Source organism: Typopeltis vanoorti, chromosome 8, assembly GCF_054136105.1.
Source record: "Typopeltis vanoorti isolate ZY-2024b chromosome 8, IOZ_Tvanoo_1.0, whole genome shotgun sequence".
Classification (NCBI taxonomy): Eukaryota; Metazoa; Arthropoda; class Arachnida; order Uropygi; family Thelyphonidae; genus Typopeltis; species Typopeltis vanoorti.
In genome coordinates this window covers 115,785,001-115,812,726 of record NC_143556.1, presented here as the reverse complement: position 1 = coordinate 115,812,726, position 27,726 = coordinate 115,785,001, and the positions used below count along the sequence as shown (strand labels likewise).

Sequence of the window (27,726 nt, the reverse complement as noted above, 5' to 3'; positions counted from 1 at the left end):
TTGCCTGAGAGCATGGTAAAAATGCAAACATGAATGAGTTTGCATTTTCACTACAGATAAAGCACAGTCATTAGGAGTATCTACTCAACCAGTTATTTTTTTATTTATTTTTATATTTATTCCACACACGAGAGGTATGAGAACCTATAGCACATCAGTGCAATGTGTGAGATGCAAATGAGGATTGACAAAGAAGAAACCTATTAACATTCTTCTTAAAGAGCTGTATGTTGAAACTGTCGAGAAACACATCGTGAGGAATCCTGTTCCAGAGGGCAGAAGTAGATTGAATAAATGGGGAAGAGAAGCATGTTAGCTGCTCTTGTTTTAAAAGCCCTAACAGCAAGTGGAGGAATAATGTTTCCGAATTCACTGGAGCAGTGACCATAGAAGTACCTTAGAAGGAACACAGAATTGAAGCATTGCATCTTTCTGGACAGCATCAAGAATTTTTAAGGATGTTTTAGGTGCACCATCCCAAATGTGTATACAGTATTCTAAGGATAATTGAATTTGGGATTTATATGAGGTCAGTAGCTGGGTGAGTGTAAAATTGCTTCTCGAGTGGAAAAGAATGCTTAGTGTTTTAGAAGCAGAGGAAGCTATTGATGAGATGTGTGTTTGTGCCAAAAGAGGTGAACAATGCCTTCTGGTCTCTTGAAAAGCCATCAGATACAACTTTTGCTCACCTGTGCTCCCATCAAGATAGCCACTGTTACAGCACCCAAAGAAAAGGAGGTAAATATAAGTCCAAGAAGAGAGAGTTCATCCTGTCTGGTGATGTGTGTATTACTGAGGATGAGGGAAGTGAGCTGAGATCTCTTTTGTGTGAAAAAAGGCAGGACTGTGGAGATCAGTGTTTAAGGCACTGGTTGCAGATGATCTTGATGTAAGGGATGTCTAGGAACTACAGGATTTTCAAAGGAGTAGAATGAGTGGTAGAGTGCTATCATCAGCAAAGCTACAGATAGGATTAGCAGTGATTGAGAGTAGGTAATTTATGTATAAGAGAAAGAAGGTAGTTTGAGAATGGTGCCCTGAGGTACTCTTGCACTTATGGTGAAGCCCGAAGAGAGGATGTCATCCCATAGTGAACGAGAGAAAGCTGGCTATCTAGTTGAAGAGTGCAGGTGGACTGAAGGAAGGCAGTTTGCAAAGCAGGCCTTGAAGCCACACATGATCAAAAGCTGTGGAAATGTCAAGGTCAACTGCACACATTTCTCCAAACCATTCCATGGCATGCATCCAGTGTTGAGTGATTTAGGCTAAGATATAAGCCATGGATCTAGATTGATGGAATCCATGCTTGTGGTTGCTGATTAACTGGTGAGATTCTAGGTAATGAAGTTGACCATTGATAACACTCTCCATTATTTGGAGAGGATGGCAATTGGTCAGTAGTTGGATGGTAGGCTTTTGTCACTTTTTTTTTTTTTTTTTGGAATAAGTTAGTTTCCATCAAATGAGATAAGTGCAAGCTGAGTATAGAAGATTGAAGAGATGATAGATGATAGGTGTTCACTCTGCAGTACATTTGAGTACAATAGGAGAAATTCCATCAGGACCAGATGACTTTGTTGTGTTCAGGTTGTTTAATATTCTTCTTATGTATGTCTTACTGCCGAAAAGCCACAGGAGGCATATGGTGTTCAGTTTCTGGTATGGAAAGAAGCGATTGTCTTTGTTGTCTATGAAGGAGTTAGAAGAAAAGAGTGATGCTAAGAGATCAGTCTTTTCTTTGGGTGCTGTAATAGTGACGCTATCTTGATGGGAGCACAGGTGAGCAGAAGTTGTATCTGATGGCTTTTCAAGGGACCAGAAGGCATGGTTACCATTTGGGCAAGAGATGAATTTTCTGCTAGTGGCTTTTTTATTATTATTCCTGACAACCTCCAAGGAGTCCGAAGACTCATCGTGGGAGGACCTACAACTGTATCAACCACTACACCAAACCTCTACTACGAATCAATGCCATCTACTGCCCACCTCCATCACCACCACAACTAGTATTTTTTTGTCTGTAAATTGCATGTGTTCTGAAGGGTCGATTTGTCTGTATGCGGGATGAAAAACCCGAGTTTCCGGGAGAAAAAACCCTGCTACCTCAATATGAGATCGGCTAACTCACCTTCGATTGAAATCGTCCAGATAAAGATACCTCCCGTCGCGATGGGAGGTATCTTTATCTGGAAAGGAAGGTGAAGAGGTCTTCGTGGTATTGCAGAGTTCAGTGTCTGATAAATGCAGCATATGAATGTTACTAAGTTTGGCAAGGAAACTTTCGCCAGAGGAGGTAAAAAGCAGGGGATTCGAAATTGACTATTCTCTGTCAGGCAAATGTTGGAACGTACAAAGACACAGGATGCCACCTTTGTAAAAAAATGAATCATGAAGAGTATAATTAACAGAAACCCAAATTAGCTGTAATTTGGATTTCTGTTAAGAGAAGGGGGTAGTCTGGATGTTTGTAAGTTAGTGATGAACATCATTTATGTTGGAATTTATGCTGTGGATGTGGGGGGTTTTTTGGGGGGAGGGAGAATTCTAATAAATTTAGAATATCGTATTTGGTTTGAGTTGCTTGGAGAAACTAGTTGTTCAGGAAAATTTGTTATGTTCACAACATTGTCATCATTGCTTGAATGTTTCATTTTTCATTTTTGGTTTGTCATTAGACAAAAGGAGAGTAGGGACATGCAGTGAGGGGAGATAAACTCATGAACAGTCCCCTTGCCATTCTGTGGTGGACTTGACAGTATCTTCCACACTACTCAGAAGCATTATGTAGTCAATTTGCCCACATATAAAACAAATTGGCCACATAGTTTAGAAACAAAAACCAGTGGTCAGAAGATGGCATTGCATGATTGATGGTGAAGAGTGCCATTGTGAATAGATGATGAATTAAGGTGGAGATGATGGGTTGTGTGAAGTGGAGTGGCCTCCCACAATTGAATACTTGAAGAATCAGTATTTAATCAATGTGAGTGAAAAATACACCTCACTCATTACAGATGATTCCTTTAGAATGTTTTCTTGCAAGATCACAATGTCAAGAAAACTTAATCATAAAGCTCCGAATCTCAGTATGTTTTCTTCTTATGAACTTTCATATGTTGGATTTAGTTGCAGCTCCCTGATCACCGTAAACTCCCAAACGTGCAGCAGTAGACCAGGAATGGGCAACTTGTGCATGTCAAAATCACAAAATCTTTGATGCAGAATTTTCCACGTGACAACCGAAATTTTGGGGAACATATTATTATTGCCTTTTAAGTATTGGGAAGACCTTTTCAAATAATCAAAAATCACACTACAATCAGGGGCGCGCCAGAAATATGTGCAATATGTGCTATGCACACAGGTACCAGGATAGTAAAGGTGCCAAAGATTTCAGGCGAGGAGGAAATACTTAAAATATTATTCATTAATATTATTCATATAATAAAAAAAATATTATTCATTAATTATATCAAAATAAATTACATTTTTGTTTAAATTTTAATTATATTTTATAGATTTGTCTTAAACAAATTATTTATAATCACTTATTTTTTATTATTCTTTAAGATCTTATTTTAGTCTGATCCCACTTCTAACAAGTAGTTTAGCATAAACAAATAAAAACTTGAATTAGCGTGAGTTTACTGTTTACAGGATGACGCCGTTTGAATTTGTTTAATCTTGTTCAAATTCGCATTTGCTCTAAACATATATAAGAAAATCTGCTGCAGTTTTTAACTTTATTCTATATTCTATTGTTATCAGCAGAATATAGGCAACATCTTGCAATGTACCTGAATCGTCATGAGAAAAATTTAAATCATTTGAACAATTACAAAAAATGGACAGAATTACATCCTTAAAAAATAAAACTTGTATTGATCATTTGCAGCAAACAGTTTTAGATAATGAAAGGAAACGTTGGTATGAAGTTATAAAAAGAATAATTTTTGTAGTACAGATTTTAGGCAAACAAAATCTAGCTCTTCGTGGTAAAAGTAATAAACTTTATGATCGCAACAATGGCAATTTTTTAAAATGCATTGAGATGTTAGAAAAGTTTCATCCTTTGACATGTAGCTAATGATCCTGACTTTAAAAATATGCCCTCCTATTTAGGAGATAAAATTCAAAATGAAATGCTCACATTATTGGCATCGAATATTAAAAGTAACGTTTTTATAAAGTGTTTTTTTATTGGGGGGAGAGGTATAGGGACACCAACTAAAGTTTTGCACACAGGCGCCGGACACTACTGGCACGCCTCTGGCTAGAATGGCAAAATCAAAGAATATTGTAAGAGTAATTATTGTAAAGATTGAATGAATATAAAAATTAGTGATGGAATTTTTACTTAAAAGTCCTTCTACCCTGTTGATAGCGTGAATAATTTTTATTTGCATTTAAGTGTAATTCTAGCTGCCATATAATGCCGCACAATTTAAAGATGCAATTTTTAACATCAGCAAAAGAGTAAACAATAATTCTGATTTTTTTTTTTATAAAGATCAATCAGACATAAGTTTATTCAAGTTTTCCCAATATATTGCAGTGCACAATCTCAAAATCGTTTTACTTGACTTTACACAATAAAAGAAAATAAAATTAAAGATATAATTGTATTACTTCTTAATCCCTTACAAGTAATACATAAAAATTACAAACAAAATAAATTGTTATTTTACCTACATAATATATTAAACAGAAGTTAATCTTTACCATTTTTAGCAGAAAACAGCAAATCAAACTAGACAGAAAAAAATAGTGACCATTTTATTTGTTTAGTATCAATGAGACTTTTGCTGCTGCTGCTGCATCATTAATGACAATTAATTTATATCAGGTTTATATTTTGTAACCTTTAGAGATATGCATGCGCTACTAGTTTCATCTGTAAGGCTACTCCTTTTACGAGACTTAACAAAGTTCATCACTGAGAACAATGATTCACAAGAATATGTAGATGCAAAATTGGATAATAATGCTGTTGCAAGGGTTTTTAAACATACAAAAGTTTCGGGAATAGCATTCCAAATTCTTAGTACCTCTTTTTCCGCACTTCTCTCTGTTACTCCCATCTATAATCACTCCTTTTCAATATTTTCCAAGTCACTCTGAGGTCAAAAAATTTCTGCCTCCAAATTGAACTACTTTGGAAATCAATGAACTGCATTTCAAAATCATCCGTATTTATCCACGAAAACATCTGCAAGTTTATTTGAAGATGTTTTCGTGTCCTGTAGTTTGAGGTTCAAGTCATTTAAATGTTTGCAAAAATTTGTAATAAACATGAGTTTACAAACCCACATGATGTCATACATTTCTTTATAAGACATTTGTTGATTAGTCAAAAAGAGATTTATCTCATCCAGGCATTCAACAAATAGTTTCTGAACAATACCTCGCCTAAGCCAAAGAACATTCTTGTACATTATTAGTCCTTTGTACACCGAATCCACTTCATTCAATAGATTCTGAAATTGTATTTTATTCAAAGCAAGTGCAGAAATTCATTCGGTTTCAATGGTTAAGTTAAACCAAATCACAACAAGCGACACCAAACCGGGCAGAATTGTTCGGGCTCTCCTGGGACAGACAGAAGTGGAAAGAGTTCATTTGGCCTCATCATCATCATCCACAAAGATGATGGAAGAGAGAAGAAGAAGTGAAGAAATGTAATTAACAACCTTGGTTACTGTTTGCATCACTTCTTGAAGTTCCTTTAGGCCAACGTTTGCACATAAATTCTCCTCACGTAGGATGCAATGAAAAACTATTAGTGAATGACCAACATGTTTTGCAAACAGATTTACAAATTCTGCTTCCTTACCAGTCATGTTGGGTGCACCATCTATTGTGATGGATACCACTTTTGAAATATCAATTTGCCAAATGGATAATTCGTTCCTAACTGCTTTACATATTTCAACCCCACGTACACTCAGGAGTGTTACAAGGTTAATCATCTCTTTGAATACTTCGTCATCCCTACAAAACTACAAAATCAAGTAAAGATTGCCAGCCTAGCTGATGATGTAATGTCTGTGCTCTCATCAACACAAATAGAAAAGAACTTACATGAAGATAAATCTTTTGTTAATTGCTCTGCTGTATTCCTTTCCAACTTAATTATTCTATTCTTAATTGTTTTTCAACTCAGACAATTCTTTAATGCGGCGAATAATTTTTACCTTTTCGGAAAGATTGTCAAAAAGGAACGGAGCACATTCTAGCCATGCTTCCCAAATATACTCCCCATCACTGAGTGGGTTTCCACATTGGGTAATAACTTTTTAAACCTCAAAACTAGCAGCAACTAAGTTGGAACTAGGCATACCTGAAATAAATTTCATCAAAGTATCGGACTATTTTTTTTGTCTTGCTCAGTTCACGGGAAATTAATTCTCTTTGTTCTTGGTCACTTTTATTACTTAATTTCTTCTGAACAGTTTCAAAATATCTCTTTACAGAAGAAGTCTTGCAAACAACTGATTCGGAACATAAAATGCATAATGCTTTATTATCTTTCTTAATCATGACACATTTTTCAGTCCAGTATTCTTTAAATTGTCTAATATCCTTTTCATTTGAATGTCTGTTTCTTTGCTGCTGGTGATGACATTCTGCTCAATCTGTAAAGAGCAGGAAGCAAATAAAAATATATATATAAGAAATAAATTAAATAATTGCTTTATTCATACAGCTCTTAACTTTAATGAAAATCGGATTGCGGGGTGTAAAAATGGACAGAGACATATAAACAGTGACAAAAATTATAATTTGGAATCGATCTCATCGTAATCACTCCTGCATATACCAACCAAGTTTAAGCAGACCAAAAATTTGTACAATTATAAGCCGACCTACACATGCAAATGAAAGAGAAGGGTATGCATGCAATCTAATCACATGCAGATAACACTTCATAATCCTGAATAGTGATAATACACTTCACGTAGCTTAAAAATAACTTACCGTATTTACTGGAATATAACTCGCCTTCGCGTATTACTCGCACCCCTGATTTTACTTTGCGAAAAAAGAAATTGAAAAATTTCACGTATACCTCGCACAGGAAAAAAAAAATTTAATCATCTTCACGTCAGGGCGATAGTGACTGTTTCCTGTGGCAAAACCATGCTCCCTCACCAGTAGCCAATAATAACTGCAGACACAAGTAAAAGCAGGTAGTTTTATTGTATCACTGAATAAGGTACAGTTATACATTTGCAGTCTGTACCTTATTACTATATTTCTCAACAAATGGGATAAAAATGGCACTCATTAATGAATCACATGTCCCTTCCCACAGAAACTATGCTATTTAGACTCAAGCAAAACCATATGCTGCACCAGCAAACACTATAAACTAGATGTGTCGGAGAGTCTTTCCCCCCAGCTCAAATGCAAAGCAATAATAAAAATCAACAGAAAGTGTTAAAATTCGTAAACGTGTTAAAGCTAAGAAATATATAGTGAATATTGTTATGGCACTTTCAGATATTGAATTTGGTTGAAGAGAATTAGCATTTCAATTCAAAAATCGTCTGCTGGCTTTTATCTTTGACTCCCATGATCTTTTGTTAATACTGCACCAGTCATGTGCACATCTTCATAGCCGCTATATCTTTACTAGTAGCCTAGTAGGCTAGCACCATAGCTGTCTATTCATTAGTCATTCGTGAAGAATTGTTTATTAAGTATCTCAAGTCCTGTAAATTACTGGTAATTTTTGAAATAATGGGAAATAATCTTGAAATAATGGGAAAGAAGATGGTGCTATTTTGTATGTTTAAAACCCTTGCAACAGCATTTTTATCCATTATTGCATCTATATATTCTTGTGAATCATTGTTCTCAGTGATTAATTAATTGGTAGGATGCACACAAGGAAACTGCTCTCTAGGTAGAAAATTGCAATTGCAATCATGTGCGAGATATATGCGTGGATTTTACGAAAAAAACTGAAAACTTTAGTTTTCGAAAATCCCCACATATATATCGCACCACGATTTTTAGCTTAAATTTTGGGGGGGAAAAATTTCGAATTATATTCGAGTAAATACGATATGTTTATGACAATGTAAAGGAAATTTACTTTTTTATCTAATAAGTTAAACATATTAATTGACAATAAATACTTCCAATCCATATTTTAATGACGTACGATTTAATAAAATCCAAATCCACATATATATATATATATACAGACTTTAGAAAATGGATATGTTCTTTATGAAACATGAAAAGATATATCAAATGGTGGTAAAGGAGTCATGCCACGTTTAGATGCCTGACAAATGATGCAACAACTGAACTGGACAAAACTTGTACATTAGTATATCGCGGAGATATAGATGGCTTGGAAATAGGATGTTTGTTTAATTTTCTTATTACTTATTATTACTCAAACAGTTGGTAGGGTTTGCTTATTTATTGCATTATTATTTGGTATCGCTGTACTTAATAAAATTGAATTATATTAATTTAAAATATACAAGTCAGCGAAGATGTTTGAAATGTATTTTTTTATTTAATTATTTTTTAAGATGAGCCCTGGGTTATGTGCTGGAAAAGTCGTTGGTGTGCCACATTTGGCAGGCATGCCAAGGGTTGTCCAAACCTGCTCTAGATTAACTATACGTAAAGACTATAATAAATATTTTTTCAACGGTTTCGATAGCAAGCCAAATAATATAAATGTGTAACAGATTAAAAAACTAATGATGAATCAGGCATTTTAGCATTTTTAGGGTAAAAAGAATCATGTTTGTTAATTTTTATACACTGCATAAACGCATCAAAAGGGTTAAGCAAAAACCCTAATGTAATACGGAACCACTGGCCCCTAAAATCCTGTGGATGGCCTTAGTTATATGCAAAATTAGAAGAATAAATATAAAAAACAATACGTTTTCGCAAATGTGTACTGACTGTGTGCTGCTGAGAAGCAGCTGCCACAGTATAAGTAATAAACCAATAAAGCAATCGCCTTGCCATGCATTTTATTGTTTTATTTTTAAGAATTTGGATTATAGTATGATAGGGATATATAATGGTTTTGTTATATTTATATTTTATTTATTTTAGCTGTAAGTATAGTTGTTAAAAACTAATTATTAATTAAGTAATAAAAATTACTTAGTTCGCATAAGTGAAAGAATCATTGGCAAATAAAATAATTGTCTCTTATGTGATACCCCCCCAAAAAGTGCCGCCCAGGGCGGACAGCCCACTATGCCCCCCCTCGCTATGCCACTACATATAAAGATTTATATTTCATTAATTTCATTTAAAGTTTTTAAGATCTATTTATCAATTTAAATCCATAGTAAATGAAACAAGTATTGTGATTCTCTTATTCTTGATTGCAGCTCTACTACAAAATAAAGAAAACAAATAATAATATGCTTGAGATGACCAGAATAATTAGCTATGAATAGTGCAAAAGCAAAAAAAAAAAAGTTTGAATTATATTCAAATTATTTTTCTTAAAGAAATATAACTAGTACATAAATCCTTACCAACATTTTTCAGAGGAGTGCCACAGGTGTTGCATTTGAAACACTGTTCATGCAGAGATTTATCCTTGATTCGGAGGAAGACACCTCTAGCAGAGCATAAACAAATAACAAAATTTTTATTTAAGCAATGCACTATTTAAAAGTAGCCATGCAAAATATATTTCATAACTTTAAATTATACTTGACAAGAAATTATATTCTGTTGTCATTATTATTAAGTGATACTTCAATGGCACTTCAATGACACTTCTGCAATGAGTCTTTAGACTCATTGCAGAAGGATGCTCTACAATGCCCATCTTTAATACAAGGTTGAGCAAACAAAAGTTTACACACGAAAAATCTTTGTGATAGAGACTGATGACTCTGATGATGAGTTGTGAATGACTGGAAGCCTTGCCTGAGAATGTGGTGTCTGCAAAGAGTTCGAATGTGTTTAAAACACGGTATGATGAGCTGTGTGTGTGATAAAAGGACCTCCCAGATGAGTCTTTGACTCCATGAAGTCTTTGGGTGGTGGTAATAATAATAATAATAATGACTTTGCATGAGATTGCTCGAGTGTCCAATAATTCAAAGTGTCCCCCACACACACACACACTTTGACATGTATATTGTCATGAGAATTGATTTAATTCTCAGATACTGAGAATTAAATCAATGCAGAAGTAATTTTGGCATACAAGTAGGAAAGTGATGCATCACCACATTATTAAAACACTCTTCATGTGATGGTGTGTAGAAAATTTTTCAATTGGTCAGTTGTAAAAATACACTGATGTTCAAATGCTATGGACGAACTACATTTTTAGAGGTATTTGAAAAAAATTTTCATTACTACAGCTAAATGTGGACATAATATATTGCAATCATACTAATAAATTACATTACACAAAAAAATCATATTACACAAACAAAAAATTTTCCACAAATTATATTGCAATACGTTTTTGGCAAAAGTGCTCACAGAAAACTATGTGGAGAAACATTTCAGTGTGGAATATGTCCACCCCCCAACTGTGATGCAGCTCTCACAATGTCATAACTTGCTTAGCACCAAGTGATTCAGGAGTTCTTGAGGGAAAAAGCCTACTCCTCCTTCAGAGCAAGGATAAGGCCGTGTTTCTTTTCTGGAGGGGAATTTCAAGCAGCAATCTGTCTCCCTATTGCATCGCAAACATGTTAAATGTGGTTGAAATCTGGGAAGCATGCTGGCCATTCAATTCAATTAATATCCTTAGTCTCCAGAAGTTTCTCCACTGCTTGTGTAAGTGGATTTTTATGAATTCTTTGCCTACAGCACACGGAACAATCAAACACAACACTGAGAAACTTCATTGCAATATCGTTCACGAGTCATAGTCCCTTTTTCCAGTACTTGTGGCTCAGTGCATCCATTAAGCGTAATGCCTCCCAACACAGACGTATCTATCCCTTACAAGAACATTCTCACGATGGGAAGTGGTACCACTTTCAAGCCAGATCAAGTGGCATAGAATCAGAGGTAAGACTAAAATGACTCATCTGTAAAGATTACATTAGCCCATTGACATCTTGTCCAATTTTTATGGATACAACACTACTGAAAACCTGCTCTACGATGAGCTGCAGATAAAGGGATACAGACTGCAGGCCTTCGGGTGTATAGGCCTGCTTGTCACAGGTGCCTTCCCACAGTTTGTCAATACCTGTGCTTGAAAATGGAGCCGACTTACAAGTTGACCTGCCATGGTGTGTCAATTATGTTTTGCTATTATAACCAAAAATCTGTCTTTATGCTCCATGGTAGAATGAGGATAACCTCTTAGCAAATGTCTGGAACACATTTCATTAAAATGCTGCCCAAAGCTTGGATACAATGTTATGTGAGATTCCAAACTCTCTGGCAATATCAGTAATTCGGCAGCCTTCTTCAAGCTTTCCAATAATTTTGCCCACGTGAAATCATCTATTGATGTCTTTGAGACATTACAAGACATTCAAGCTTGCAACTTTATTCCATCACAATAAGAGTTTCCTTTGAACACAATTTGTTTAATGCAGCCATTTGCTTTTTATCCTGTTAAGTGCTACCATATGACAAATTGTCACAAGTTGATTCATCTAAATTTGCAGTTGTAATCTTCAGAAATAGTGTTCATCCATAGGTTTTGGACACCAGTGCACTTCACATGCAAAGATTTGTTAATTCATCTTGGGTTAAGCATAAAAAGAAGAATATAATTTGTGGCATATAATTCATTCTCTGATGAAGCCAAAAGAAACTTGTTACAACTATCTCTCATCCATTCAGAATATTTTGTATTATGGTGATATATTATTTTCTAATTCTATATGTAAAATATAACTTCTGCATTGATTTATTTCTCACTATCCCCAAAAGTCTAGCTTCTACAGATTCAACACTTCTTAACTGTTGTCCAGAGAGTACCTATGCCAGAGGAAAATTTGGTTTCTGTAGGCTTGAAACCAAGTCTGAAATAATCCTATTGACTATGCCATATTATGTAAATTTCTCTTTCTTCTTCCTTTACTGGATTAGGGGTTCCTGAAAATTAAGTGGTATCAGTGAAACTTTTTACAGAACCAGCAATGAACTGTTATTCTAGTAGCAAGGCTTATACGTTGGTCATACATAACTGGTAATTAGTTTACAGAATTAACAATGCATATAAAGTATATTAATTAAAAGTAACTTTAATAAATAACTTCAATATTTCGGCAACATCACGTTGCCATCTTCAGGAACATAAAGATATAGTATGTGCATGCAGGCACTAACAAAAGCAAATGAGGAAGAAAGTAAGAAACTAATATTGTTCCTACAGTCCTAATGGTGCCCTCTGGTGGGCTAATTTGGTTGACTTGGCAGTTGGGCTGAAGTTCTCAAAATGTAAGTCTCCCAAATTTGGGGTAGTTTCATGCACCCAAATTTGTTGAGGTTAGGAACATTTTTTAGAGCTGCTGAAGATTCCTTGAATAATCTTTCGTATTTAAACTTGCTGCGGTGAATTATTTGTTTTCTTCCAACGAATTCTATGGTGGGTATCTAAGACATGGTCTGCCAGCCCAGAGTGGTTGTACTGGTGAAACCGGATGTATTCTTTGTGTTCTGAAATCCTGATATTTGTTGTTCTGCCTGTTTGGCCAAAGTAGGACAAATTTGCAGCTGCAAGGGACCTGGTATACACCAGGTAGGTCTAGGGGAAGTGGTTGGTCTTTGGTAGAGCGGATAAGGGATGCCAACTTTTTATATGGTCTGTAACAAGAAGTAAGGTCATATTTATTAAAGTTATTTATTAAAGTTACCTTTAATTAATATACTTTATATGCGTTGTTAATTCCGTAAACTAATTACCAGTAATGAACTGTTATGTTTTTATATGAACTTATATGAACTGTTATATTTTATATGAAAAATAATGGGAATGAAATTATTGCACTGAGTGAGTTTATTCACCCAAAAATTGTTGGAATAAGTAAGATGTGGTTGAAAGGATGACATTCTGACAGGAATTATTATTATTATTATTATCCAGGCCTCCATGGAGTCAAAAGACTCATCGTGGGAGGTCGTTTTTAGGAAATACAAAGTCTGTCATACCACTCCTTGACCCCAATAACCGTTCCCACTCCAACCACCCTCTCAGGCAATGCATTCCAAGGCTCAACCACCCTCCATGCAAAGAAACCACTCCTCACCCTCTTGCGCACAGCCTCCTTTCGTAACTTCCAGGAACGGCCCCTTATCATCGCTCCTTCCCGCCATTCCACCAAGTTAAAGAACTCTCCAATGTCTACCCTGAAACTGCCTTTCAACAGTTTAAAAGTCTCAATCATATCACCTCTCCTTCTTCCATCCACCAAACTCTGCAGTCCACATTCCCTCAGTCAATCCTCATAACTCATATTCTACAGTTCTGAAACCATGTTTGTTATCTGCCTCTGTACCCTTTCCATAGTCAATTTATCCCCATCAAATCCTGTGGACCAAATCTGAGAACAATAGTCTAAGTGTAGTCTGATCAGGGCATTATACAACGGAATGATAACTCTTTTATCTCTGCAGGTCAACATCCTTCTCAGTATTGCAGCAAGCCTCTGAGTTACCCTCATCACCTTTGCAATATGCTCCCTGAATTTCAGTTTTCTATCAATCATCACCCTCAGATCTCTTGTCTCCCCTACCACCTCCTGTAAGCTCCTCCAATCGAGTATGCATTCTCCCATCGATGGATCCCAAACCTCAAGACTTATCATTTTGCTGTATTGAACAGACATCCCCATTTATTTGTCCATCTGTATAGTTTATTCAAATCCTCTTGCAGGGCTGCCACATCTGCACTATTACTAATAATTCTTCCCAACTTCACATCATCCGCAAACAACTGAATGTCCCCTTGCAATCCATTGACAATATCATTGATATAAAGATTGAACAATGCAGGTCCTAGTACTGAACCCTGTGGAACCCCACTTGTAACCTTCTGCTTCCTTGATATTGCCCCATCATACACAACTGTCTGATACCTATCAGTCAGCAATCCTAAATCCATTTGACTAACCCGACATTTAGACCCATGTGCTGCAACTTAAATATCAGCTTATCATTCGACCCTCTCAACTGCCTTTGCAAAATCCCAAAAAATGGCAGTATATGCCTTTCCCTCATCAACTGCTCTTGTCACTTTATTATAAAAGACAATCATATTACTATAACAGAGCGCCTCTTAACAAATCCATGCTGATTCTCACAGATAACATTACCCTCATCTACCCAACACTGTATATAGTCCCTCACTAATTAGTTGGAAGGGTATGATATTTTTCATGAACACAGAAAATGCAGAAAGAAAAGTGGAATGCTGTTGATGACAGAAAAGGGGTTATGCCCATGCAAGGGGAAATAAATGGCAGTGGTTTGGAGGGATTTGGCGTGAAATAGAAGAAATATTTAATTTCGTGCTGCTATAAACTAAGTAATGTGGAGAGTACTGATCATGAAATATATAAGCAAATTAGTTAAGCAAGTAGAAAAAGGATGATCATCATGGGTAATTTTAATTATGGCAATATAGATTGGGATGATGAGATAGCAACTGGAAGTAAAGAAAATTAATTTCTTGAATTTTTGAAGGATAACTACCTCACGTAGCATGCAACAAACAACATGCAAGGATTGAGGGTCATTGATTTGATCATCTCATCAGAGGATGTCATTATAAATGAGGTGTCAGATCTCTCTCCAGCTGGTGAGAGTGAACATCAAAAGATTGCTGGGTGGATGCTATCCATGTAAGGCCTTCTGTAAGGACAGAATATATATGCGGAACTAAAAGGCTGATAATTATGAAATGCTCAGGACACAGACTGCAGCTGTAGAATAGAATGAGGAGTTGGATAGAGAGGAGATCAATGCTGCTTAGGTGCTATTCAAGAACCATCTACTAGAAGCAATATCTAAATGTATTATTATTATTATTACCCTAAGACTCCATGGAGTGAAAGACTCATCTTTCTCATACACAGAGGTCCCTTTCTCATACACAGAGCTCATCAAACTGCACCTTAAACACATTCAAATTCTCTGCATGTATCATTCACAACTCTGCTTGCAAAAAAACTCCTTTTCACTGCCTTGCTCACACCCTCCTTATACAGCTTACAGGGATAACCTCTTGTTCTACCCTATCTCCCACCAATTTTTTGTAAAATCTCTTCAACATTGATCCTATAATAACCCCTTACTAACTTGCACATCTCTATCATATCCACTAGATTCTATAAATTGCATCTTCTCAACCTTTCCTCATATTTAACATTCTAGAGATCAGAAATTACCTTAGCTAGTTGCCTCTGGACCCTTTCCAACATTATTATTATTATTATTATTATCTCGGGCAACTCCAAGGAGTCGACAGACTCATCGAGGGAGACCCTAACATCATGTCAAGAGCAACTATTCGACATTCACACAGCATCTATCATACCTCGCCTTGAACTCATTCAGAGTCATAGCACCCACAACAGACTCTGGCAGCTTATTCCACTCATTCACCACTCTCCAAGTAAAAAACCTAGTTCTAACACTCCTGTTAACCACACTCTTGCCCAGCTTCCATGTATGGCCCCTAGTCCTCCAACCACCAATCCTATTCTCAAAAATATATTCTGGATTAATCCTACAGAAAAGTAATTTGAATGTCTCAATCATATCATGCCTTTTCCACCTATCAACCAATTTTTGCAACCCACAAATCTTCAACCTGTTCTCATAATGTTCATTCCACAAACCTGCTATCATCTTGGTCACTCGTCTCTGGATCCTCTCCTCCTCCTCCCCATCAAGAAGAAACCCTGGTGCCCATATCTGGGCACAGTAGTCTAGATGGGGTCTTATCAACCAAGTGATTTGATGAGCTGTTTTGGCCACTTTTGCAATGTGCCCCTTAAACTTCAACTCCCTATCCACCAACACTCCCAAATCCCTGGCCTCATCAATCTCCTGGAGTACGGTTCCACCAATGTGATATACTGCTGCTAATCTTTTCACTCTAAAATGCATAACCTTACACTTTGCCACATTAAATTGACATCCATTTTCCCTAGCCCAGTCTTCCAAATTATCCAAATCATCCTGCAAAATTTTGACATCCTGTGCACTTACAATTGCTCTACCCAACTTTGCATCATCAACAAACAAGTGAACACTTCCTCTCAGATCCTTTCCTCTATCGTTAATGAACAAATTGAAAAGTAGTGGTCCAAGAACAGAACCCTGTGGCACACCACTATTCACAAGCTGTCTTTTGGACTCCACTCCTGAATAAACCACTCTCTGGTATCTCTCCATCAACCACCCTCCTATCCATCTCAGTTTACTTCAGTTAACTGAGCTGGGAATTTAGCTTCAGTTTACTGATTAGAGTAACATGTGGTATCCTATCAAGGCCTTGGCAAGGTCCAGTAAAATCACTGTAAACCCATTACCCTTATCCAGTTCAGCCGTAACTGTGTTATAAAACGTGACAAGTTACTGAGACATGATCTACCCTTCACAAAACCATGTTGTCCCCCATACAGTATCCCATTTTCATCTATCCAGTCCTGTATTCTTCTTTTGACTAATTTCTCCAAGACCTTGACAACGATTCCTGATATGCTAATCGGTCGGTAATTTAAAACAGCAGTCTTGGAACCTCCTTTATGCAGTGGAACTATTTTCTCCCTCTTTCCATCCCCTCGGGACTAACCCAGACCCGAGACTCAAATTAAACAAAATGGTCAAGGGTACAGACAATTCTTTAGCCGCTTCACGTATGACATGGGCTGATATACCATCCAATCCCACAGATGTATTGACATTGAGGTTTTGCAATAGCCTACTCACCTCCACTTCATTCACCAAAAAGGGTGGTCCAAAGGGCCTATGAGGTATAGTCCTAGCAGGAAGAATCTACAATCAGTGTGTCAAAAACCGGTGAATGACCTATAGACAGCGAACCTCCCATATTGGAAAGGGTCAGAACGCTAAGTAAAGTAGGTAGGTATCAAATGGGTGAATGAAAAGATTAAGCAAGCAATACAGAGGAAGCAGGCATTATGGAGGCAACATAAGATGAGTAGTTATCATTTCCATGAGGAGAACAAAGAATAGGCAAGGAGGGTGACTCAGTTGGTAAGGATATCAAGAGAGCAGTATGGCAGCAGTTAATTAAGCAAAAAAAAAGTTGGGGGTGGGGGATAGGAAGTTCTTTCAATATGAAGCCTGCAGAAAAAATAATGACAATGACTGGAGAAAATGGTACAAGGATAACTGTTGTGGAGAATATGGTTCAGATATTAAATGAAGAGTTCATTTCATCCTTGTGAATGTGACAGCATGCAGAGTTTGAAAGCAGTGGAAGGAGAGGAGCAGAGACTGAGTGAACAAGATGTGTACATGAATTGAGTAAAATGCATCTCATTATGGGGTTTAATGGAATAAATACAGCACATATAAATAATTAAATAGCATGTTTAATCACTCCTTTCCATTATCACCAAAGCTGACAAAGGGAAAGCAACAGTAGCTATGGACTCTGCAAATTACAGAAGAAAACTTTCTCTTTTACTTTGAGATTGCTCCACATATCAAGAAATTGATTATGATCCAACCAACAGACAACTAAAGAAATTAAACTCTCTCCTAGATTAAGTCATTAGTTTAGATAGAGACACAATTGAAAGACTTAAAACTTATTTTGCAAGACCTCCTAGATTTTATGGTCTTCCTAAAATACATAAGATTGACTTTCCTCTTTGTCCAATAGTAGATTGTATTGATTCTCCTGCTTACTGTATAGCCAAATATCTAGCTGAATTATTAAAATGTCACATAGGCAACTCTAGTTCCTTTCTTAAAAACTCCTCAGATTTCTTAGAAAAATTGAAAAATATCTCATGCAACTTACAGATCTTATGGTGAGCTTTGATATAGAATCTTTATATACAAATGTACCTCTCAAGGAGACTAAAATTACTGGCTGACATCTTTACAGAAGACATTATAAAACTATTCGATTTCGTAATACACTCTGGATATTTCTTATGTCCAAACAAATTTTACAGCCAAATAGAAGGAACAGCCATGGGAAGTCCTCTCTCTCTCCTGCTTTAGCCAAATTTTATTTAGAACATCTAGAAAAGTCCTCTTCTCGTCTATTTTCCCTCAACCATCCTTTTGGGTAAGATATACAGATGACATCTTTACTATATAGCCTCACAACAAAGACTCCTTACCTTCTTTTTTAAACAGTATCAATTCCTTACATCATTGTATAAAGTTTACTATGGAAATGGAAGAAAACAACCAGTTATCATTTTTAGACGTTCTCCTCATCCAGTCACCTTCAAATACTCTTACAACTACAGTTTACAGGAAACCAACGTTCACAGGTCGGTATATTCTTAAAGAATCAGCCCATCATCCTTGTCAAAAAATGGGAATCATAAAATGTCTAATCAGAAGAACCAAAACTAATTGTTCTACTTTTAATTTTCTACAAAAAGAACTTTCTACTATCCAATAACACATGAAACTCAATGGCTTTTCCGAAAAGCATACACAACATCTTCTCGATTCTTATAATCCACCACTAAACAACAAAGATTCAATACGTCAAGTTCCAATTCCATACATCTCTGGGATTTCAGAACCTATCTCAAGAATTCTGAAGAAATATGAGTTAACAGCTACATATCACCTATTAACAAATTATCTTCCCATTTTCCTTCTCCTAAAGACAAACGCTCAACTATATCTCTTCCTGGAGTTTATCAAATTCCTTGCAACTGTGATCTCTCCTATTTTGGACAAACTGGATGCTCCCTTGAAAAAAGAATCCAAGAACATCAATCCTCCATTCATCACAACAAACCTGAAAAATCTGGATTGGCTCAGCACGGGATTGAAACTAACCACAACATCCTTTGGTCAAAAACTTGCCTCTTACATAGATCCTGCTATAAATTTGAACGTTTATTCAAAGAAAGCATAGAGGCATTACTTCATCGTCCTAACCTGAATCAGAATGACTGTATATCTGTATCAAAAATCTGGGAAAGTCTAATCAGGATAACTCATTAATTCATAGTAATTTTATGTTATTTAATATTATTAATTAATATATTTATTTCAATCATGTCTCTGCTTAATAATATACCCTTTAATACTTAGTGATATAACATCATGCGGCTTGTTCTATTTTTAAATGATCTATTGTTAGTATTCCACCTTGTATTTTTTAAAACTGTTCTTGTCGTGCCACTGAAGATGGTCTGCAATTTTCAGACCGAAATATTTGGCTAATTAAATAACTTTCTTGTGTTTACGTGCTTATATTATTTAATCACTCCTATATTTCATCACTGAGACATTGTCAGGGAAACAATATTAAAATTGCAAAAACACACATAAATTTGCACAAACAATAAGTAGAAATTATTAGACTAAAGTCCTATAAGGGAGCACACCCTCTATGGGCTCTGTTGGATGGGAGGCCTAAGAATTAATGTTTCCCAAATCTTGGGAAGTGTAACACAACCATATTTATTAAGATTATGGTCAGTTTTTAATTTCTGCTATTGATTCTAAAAAAAGATCTTTCAAATTTATATTTTTTGTGGTGTTTTTTTTTTTTTTTTCTCCCATTTGATTCTGTGCAAGTTATCCAAGGCATGGCCAACAAGTCCTGACTGACAATACTGATGACAACTAATGTATTTTTTTATGTATTCTAGGTGGATGTTAGCAGATCTCTCAGTTTGACCATAATAAAATAAGTTGCATGAACAATAAACTTTGTAATCACCTGGAACTGATAGAGGATCCTTGGGAGAGCAGATAAAGGTAGCTAGATTTAGATAAGGTTTGCATACCATGCAGATATTGTACTTTTTTTTCAGAGAAATATCAGCCTGTAAAGAATTTCTGAAAATTAAAGAAAAATACATTAAGAAATATAACAATCTGCATAGTTTTTTCCCCTCAGCCACAGAGTTAGCCATTTCAAGTTGTCATAAACCTTTTATCTAAAAGGCTTGGAACAGCCATTAGCTACCTTAGTGTCGACCACAACCTTGCAGTAGTGTCACATCAGGTTCCACCTTTAAACTTCATGTTGCACATACACCTTCTGTCCAAAATGAAACCGAACTTTTGATAGAAAATAAAACACAGGCCAATTATAATTATTCAAATCATTTATTTCAATCAATATACTCTCCCTCAACTTTGATACAGCATTTGGGCATGGTCAATTAATTTGTTAAATGAGTTTTTTATATTGGTTTTTTGGATACTGTTGAGGGTTGTGGTTACTGCCGCTTGAACGTTTTCAATAGTGTCGTATCGCTTTCATCGGCAAATGAAGTCGGGAGAAGAGAAAGAAGTCACAGGGTGCTAAATAAGGTGAATACGGCAAGTGATCCAACACACAAACTTGGTTTTTGCTCAAAAACTGTCTCACAATGTTCGAACGATGAGATGGTGCATTATCATGCGAAAGTGACCAGCTGCCTGCATCATGATATTCATGCCATACGCGACAAATTCTCACTATCAATTGCTTCAAAAATTTGAGATAAAACTCACCATCGACCATTTGGGCAGGTAGAATGAATTCTTTGTGGATAATGCCCTTGGAATCATAGAAACAAATCAGGCATTGTCTTTACTTTTGACTTCTCCAAGCAACTTTCTATCAAAAGTCGCTTGGAGAAGTCAAAAGTCAAAAGTCGCTTGAAGAAGTCAAAAGAGACCACCAGAAGAGGATGCCCCTCTTCCGGTGGTCTCCACTTGGCACTCTGGCGCTTTGTTTTGGGCTCATACTCAAAACACGTTTCGTCACCAGTAACGATCGTTTCAAGGAAGTTTGAGACCTTATGAGTGGTTTTAATGAGATCCTTGCAGTGTTCAATTCAATACATTTTTCGGTCGTTGGTCAACTTGTGGGGAATAAATCGCAAATTCAATTTACGAAGGTCCAAACTCTCGGTCAAAATGTTGTGCACAGTTGATTCTGGAATCCCCAATTCATCTTCAATCAATCTCATGACGATTTTGGGTTTTGTTTGATGAAATCATGCACTTTTTGGACATTGTTGTGTCGGAAAAAGTGCTGATTCACTATTGGTGAGTCATCCTGTTTGCAACCCAACACATGGTAACGATTAGATCTAAGGATAAGGACATACTTATGCCTCCAGAAGAAGAGCTAAAAGGATAGTGTACATATGTTCACTCAGAAGTATGTCTAACCATCTGAGGTTGTAGATATTAAGTAATTTTGAGAAATCTATATTTAAAGTTGATAATATCTGTGAAAAAAAATTAACAAGGGAAAATTATGTCTCAGTACTGAAATGTTATTATTAGATGTATATAAGATGATCTATGTATTAGAACCATGTCAAAACAGTTCGGAGTTGCAGTGACCAATCGGCCGCAGCTATGAGCATGACGTAGTCATCGAGAGAGAGCGCTCGCATTTTGCAATATAAGGTCCGGCATGAGATTCAAATGGCTCTCTTGTTTTCTGTTCTTGCGTTCCCATCCAAGTCCTGGATAGCTGTGGAAGCTTGCCGCCAGTGCCCACAACAATCTCCCGGTTGCTGTTGTGCCGTGTCGAGTATAGTCACCAAAGGAATGAGGTCGGAATTCCAGTAAAGAGCTGTTGGTTAGTTATGCCAACGTGTAGTCAGCAAGAGGGCAACCTTTCAAAGATAATAGAAGTAAGTCGCTGATTCCATGAGAAAACGTGGTGAGAAAACACGGAAGTGTAATCGCAAGGAAGCCCCGGCAACTCCGGGAAAAGACAAGGATGGTAATGTACAAGTTTTCATACTCATTTTAGAATAGTAACCAAGAAAGAAATAGGAACCAAGGAATTTAGGAGCTCCACACATTTAACTTTCATATGATGCCTAAAGGACTGATTTTGGACTAATCTGTCTATGTCAAATAAGCTGGTGCCACTCTAAGCTTATGCTGAGGAAGGAACCAAATCTTCGAACTGTTTATTAGGAAGAAACTTTATGATATTATGTTAAATATTAGCTTGAATATTAACTAAGTTGGGGAGGATAAAGCTTGAGCACAAATAAGAATATTATCCCATGTTAGAATACAAGACGGAATCCGTCTGATATGCTCTACACAAGGATTGTATATAACTATGTGCATGTGTTTTTTTTTATATGTGAGCACTGAGTAACTCTGTGTGGAATAATCGAGTCTGAATATAATAATACAAAAAGGGTGTGGGATTGTTAGATTAAAATTAGAAGTAGAATTTTGGATATCTTAGCCTAAAGGGGGCAGGGGGGGGGTTCAGACTCTTTAGTATTGAAGTTACTACTTAAAGTGTATATATGCAAGTGTTTAAAATAAATGTATTTCTTTAACCCAAAGTTCATGAGTCTGTTGTTTTCTGAGATTTGAATTACCACTTATTAAATCTTTGGACCTGTATAAGTTAAAGGGGAATCCATTTTCATAAGAAAGAAAGAGGGGGAGCCACGACTGCAAATCACGTGATCCCTTTGTTATTTTAGAGTTGTCTAATTGTGTATCAGAATTCAATTGCCGGCTGGCGCAGTTGTTTTAAACAATTATAAATTTGTCGGCAACGGAATAGCTGATATCCTAAAGTGATAAATAATAGTAACTTAGAATATAAATTTACGAGGGACTGACGACATAACAACATTAATTTCGCTCAGTTCCAGTTTTTGATGGCCCTGCTTTTCATCATCGTAAAGGGTCTCACGACCACTTTGAAATCGCTTATACCAATCGTAAACTTGAGTACAGGATAAGAATTCATCACCAAATTCTTCTTGAAGCATATGGTGATGAATTTGTGTTAAACTTGGTAAAACATTTACCAAGTTTAACACAATAGTCACTCACAGCTCTCTGTTTGAAACTCGTTTTCCAACCATTCGCCAAAACACATTGTCACACTTGGCACTATAACTCAGCTTCTAATGAAACAAATGTCATAAACAGTTGACACAACACTAATGAAGGTTGATGCTTTCGACAGCAAAGAAGATACAACAGGTGATGTCACTAGTTTCTTCTATTTTCAAAAAGTTCAGTTTCTTTTTGGAAAGAAGGTGTAGAATGTGGTATTCGCAACTTGCCTCCTACCATCGCCAATAATATCTGGATTGATATAGCACATATCCTTTCTCAAGCTTTGCTGGCTAGAAGAAATCTCCTTAACAACCAACTCCTCTCTCTCTCTGTAAATTATGCAAATACAGTAGTATAATAATCACTAGAGTCAACAAGGGTAATTCTACTGTGGCTACCAAGCCAGTGAATATAATCAGAAGATGAATGTAATGCCTGGAGACTGCACTATTTATAAACTGCTGGAATGTGATTCTACTAATTCTCGAAAGAAAACATTAAAAAGGCTTCTTAAAAATATCACAACTTGGCCTGAAATAGTTAAAAAAAAAAAAAAAAAAAAACTCAAACCATTTAGTTCCCCCTCCCCCCATATATACAAATTACCAAAAATTCATAAATCCAATAATCTTCTCCATCCCATAATAGATACTACTGACTCTCCCTCCTTTAAGTTAGCCAAACAGTTGGCTAAATCCTTAATCCTAATTACAGGTCATTCTTCTACATATATTCAAAATTCCACTCATTTCAAATCTTCAATCCAAAATTTAATTTTAGACAACAAAGATATCAAGATAAGCTTTGATGTCACCTCTCTTTTTTTTTTAATCAATATTACTTTTTCTGAAACTTTAAAATTTACTAAAAAATGTTTTTCACCCAGATATCATTGATCTTTTTAATTTTATCACCCATTCAAGCTACTTCACTTGGAAAAATACCATTTATGAACAAATTGAGGGCACAACAACAGACCCTCCACCCACTATCCAATTATTATGTGGAACATTTTGAAAAACATACTCTTGATAATGGTATTCTCAAACCTTCTATCTAGCAAAGATACATTGATGATGTGTTCTGTATTTGGCCACATCACTCAGGCACATTAGATTTCTACCTCCTCCGTCTCAACAGACAGCACCCCAGAATCCAGTTCACTATAGAAAAATAAAATAATAATTGCCTGCATTTTCCAGATACTCTAATTACTTGTCTTGCCAACGGCACCCCTTCTTCCTCAGTTTACACAAAATCCATCCACACAGGTAGATACATACCTGCCAGTCTGGTTGGCCAAGTGGTTAGTGTATCCGCTCTCCAGCCAAAAGGCTGCAGGTTTGAATCCCAACGTGAACATGGATGTTTGTGATTGTCTGTGGAAATACTAGTGGTGGTGGTGAGCAGTAGATGGCGTTGGTGTAGTTGATGAACTGAGTGGTAGAGACAGAGAGTTGTAGAGTAGATGCCCTCCCTCGATGAGTCTTTGGACCCCCTGGATATGTCATGAAATAATAACATACACAAACTTTCCCATCATCTCCCCTCTCAACAATATACTGTTATCAAAACCCTTGTTAATAGAGCCTCCAATCTCTGTTCTACCAAGGCTGATCTTACTGCTGAACTCTCCTTAATTAGCCAGAATTTTTTTTTCCAATGGCTACAATACTGAAAAAGATCAACAAATTAACTGTTCTTCCCATCTTCTTTCATCCCTCTCAACATTCTGACTATAGTAATACTATCATTGTTCCTTAGATCCATGGAACTCTAAAAAAATCTCTGCATGGCATTCAAACCTTATCTAAGGTAGGCTACGCTCATTCGCTCTTCCAATGATTCTCTAGCTCTAATAAATTTAGTTTAATCCTTTATCCAAGTGTAAGCAAACAAAGTTTGTGCCTGAAAATATCTTCAGGACTGAGGTAAGGTGGTTCATCCCTTGGCAACTCATAGCAAAGGTGGACCAAGCTCTCATCACTCCTTGTCACAAATCTCTCATAATGTGAAGCACATCTCCTTGCGGACATGTATACTGCTATGCATTAAGGAAAGGGCCACTACCCAGACCAGTTTCGATCTTTATTGAGATCTCGTCAGTGGGAGGCAGACCCAGAGTGGTGATACTAAGGCAGAAGCAATGGAGAGGTCATATTTACCTATACGAGTTGCCAATCGGTGAACCACCTTATTATTATTAAATTACTCTGGATTTAGAGAAAGATGTTGGAAGTTTATTTTTCACTTGGTTAGACTATAATAAATTTAGTTTAATCCTTTATCCAAGTGTAAGCAAACAAAGTTTGTGCCTGAAAATATCTTCAGGACTGAGGTAAGGTGGTACATCCCTTGGCAACTCATAGCAAAGGTGGACCAAGCTCTCGTCACTCCTTGTCACAAATCTAGCATAATGCAAAGCACATCTCCTTGCAGACATGTATACTACTATGCATTAAGGGAAGGGCCACTAATGACCTCTCTGTTGCTTCTGCTTTAGTATCACCACTCTGGGTCTGCCTCCCACTGACAAAACCTCAATAAAGGTTGAAACCAGTCTGGGTAGTGGCCCTTCCCTTAATGCATAGCAGCATACATGTCCACAAGGAGATGTGCTTTGCATTATGGGAGATTTGCACAAGGAGTGATGAGAACTTGGTCCACCTTTGCTACAAGTTGCCAAGGGATGTACCACCTTACCTCAGTCCTGAAGATATTTTCAGGCACAAACTTTGTTTGCTTACACTTGAATAAAGGATTAAACTAAACTTATTATAGTCTAACCAAGCGAAAAATAAACTTCCATCGATCCTTTACCTCATCTATCAATTCCAGCTGTTTACAAAGTTCCTTGTTCCTGCAACTTATCTTATGGTCAAAATGGGTGATCTGCTAACATCCACTTAGAAAAACATAAAAAATACATCAGTCATCATAATTATGGTCAGTCAGGGGTTGCTGATAACACCTTGGATACCTTGCACAGAATCAAATAGAAAAAAAAAAAATGTAAAATATAAATTTAAAAGAATATTTTTTGAATCAGCAGCAAAATTATAAAACTGACCAGTGACGGCCCGTGAAGTTTTAAGTGTGGGTGCTGCCTATACAAATAATTTTTAAAAAATCATTCTTTTTTTCCTAATCAGTAACCAATTTATTAATAAATAAATCTGTAGATTTATTTATTAATAAATTGGTTACTGATTATGAAAAAAAAATTTTTTTTAATTATTTGTATAGGCAGCACCCCCACTTAAAACTTTACGGGCAGCCGCTAAAACTGACCTAATCTTTATAAATATGACTGTATTAAACTTCCCAATATTTGTAAACCAATTCTTATGCCAACCATCCAACATAGCTAAGGCCAACAACACTCATAGAGGGTGCCCCTCATAGGACTTTAGGCACAAGAAACTAAAGTCCTAACTGGTGCTATCTATTGTTCAATAAAGTTCACAAGTATTAATTTGATCTTAAAATGCCTGTCTCCAAGATTTTTTTCATGCTGTATCAGTTGTTGAGGTTTGGAGAATGTTTTAGGACTGTTGCTAATTCCAAAAACCATCTTTCTCTAACAGATGACTGTGTCGCACTTTTTTTTTTTTTTTTTATTTAATCCTGTGTGAAAGGGTATTAAAGGCATGTTCTGATGGTCTCAAGTCACCATAACAATGGAGCCTAATGTATTGTTTATATTCTCTTAGGTAGATGTCAACAGTTCTTCCTGTCTGTCCATAGCAAGCCTGGTCACTCATACACTCCTAGATGTGATAAAGAAGAGAGTTTGTCCTTAGGCAAATGGATGAGAGTTGCCAATTTGATATACAGTTTAAATATGAGGAGAATCTGATATTTTTTAAACACTCTATATATTTCTCTATGTGCCCTGAATGTATGGTATGGTAAAAATTTTGCTGTGGTATTAGGTGATGAAGGGCATTCGGGAGAGAGACCTTTTTTTTTTCTATTTTTCGCGAATTATAGCCATTTGCTAAAAAAACATGGCACAAGTAAGTGAGTTCAGTGGTAAGAGCATTTTCATCAGATCAGATAGCACTATCTCTGTAAATAATTGTTTTTAGGATACCATACTGTTGAACTGAATGATGGTGTGAGTGTTTATGCAAGTATCTTCTAGTATATACAGGTTTTCTATAAATAGATAATGAACCATTAGGAAGGCATATGACTATTGTATCTTGGAAGGGTACAGTCATCAAATTCATGTTCCATTGTGAAGTGGATTTTAGGGTGTTAGCTATTTAAACACACTGAAAATCTATCCACCATATAAAAATGCAGATGAAAATTTTAATGAAGGACTTCTGAAATTTTTAACATGATCTGGATTTCTGGAAAAAACGCCAAACTGCAGTGGGAAAAAAGCACTAGTTATCCCAATTTATAAACAAAAAAGGAAAATAAAGATGATTACAAGAACTACATGGGAATTAGCCTGCTAAATGCAGAGCAAAAAATATATGCAGGAATTTTAAAAGAGAAACTAAACAGTATAAAGGACAAACTACTAGAAGAACATAATGGATTCTGAAAAGGCCAATCTTGCTTAGAGTCAATTTTCACTCTAATCATATTAATTGAAAAGTTAAGAGAATTACAAAATGAAACACACAGTCTTCATTGATTATGAAAAAGTCTTTGAAAAAATTAATAGACAAAAATTATTTAAAATAGTAACTGATCTAAATATACCAAACCAATGCTTAC

General features: G+C 36.1%; 1 protein-coding gene across 1 annotated transcript in view; it reads right to left on the bottom strand.

Annotated features, from left to right (window-relative positions):
* Window positions 1–27,726, bottom strand: part of LOC150104300 (uncharacterized) — a 346,794-nt gene that overhangs the window by 194,435 nt on the left and 124,633 nt on the right. The window contains exon 7 of the mRNA XM_090396282.1: window positions 9,528–9,613. Within this exon, the coding sequence (XP_090252408.1) occupies window positions 9,528–9,613 (86 nt within the window). The remainder of the gene's footprint in view (window positions 1–9,527; window positions 9,614–27,726) is intronic.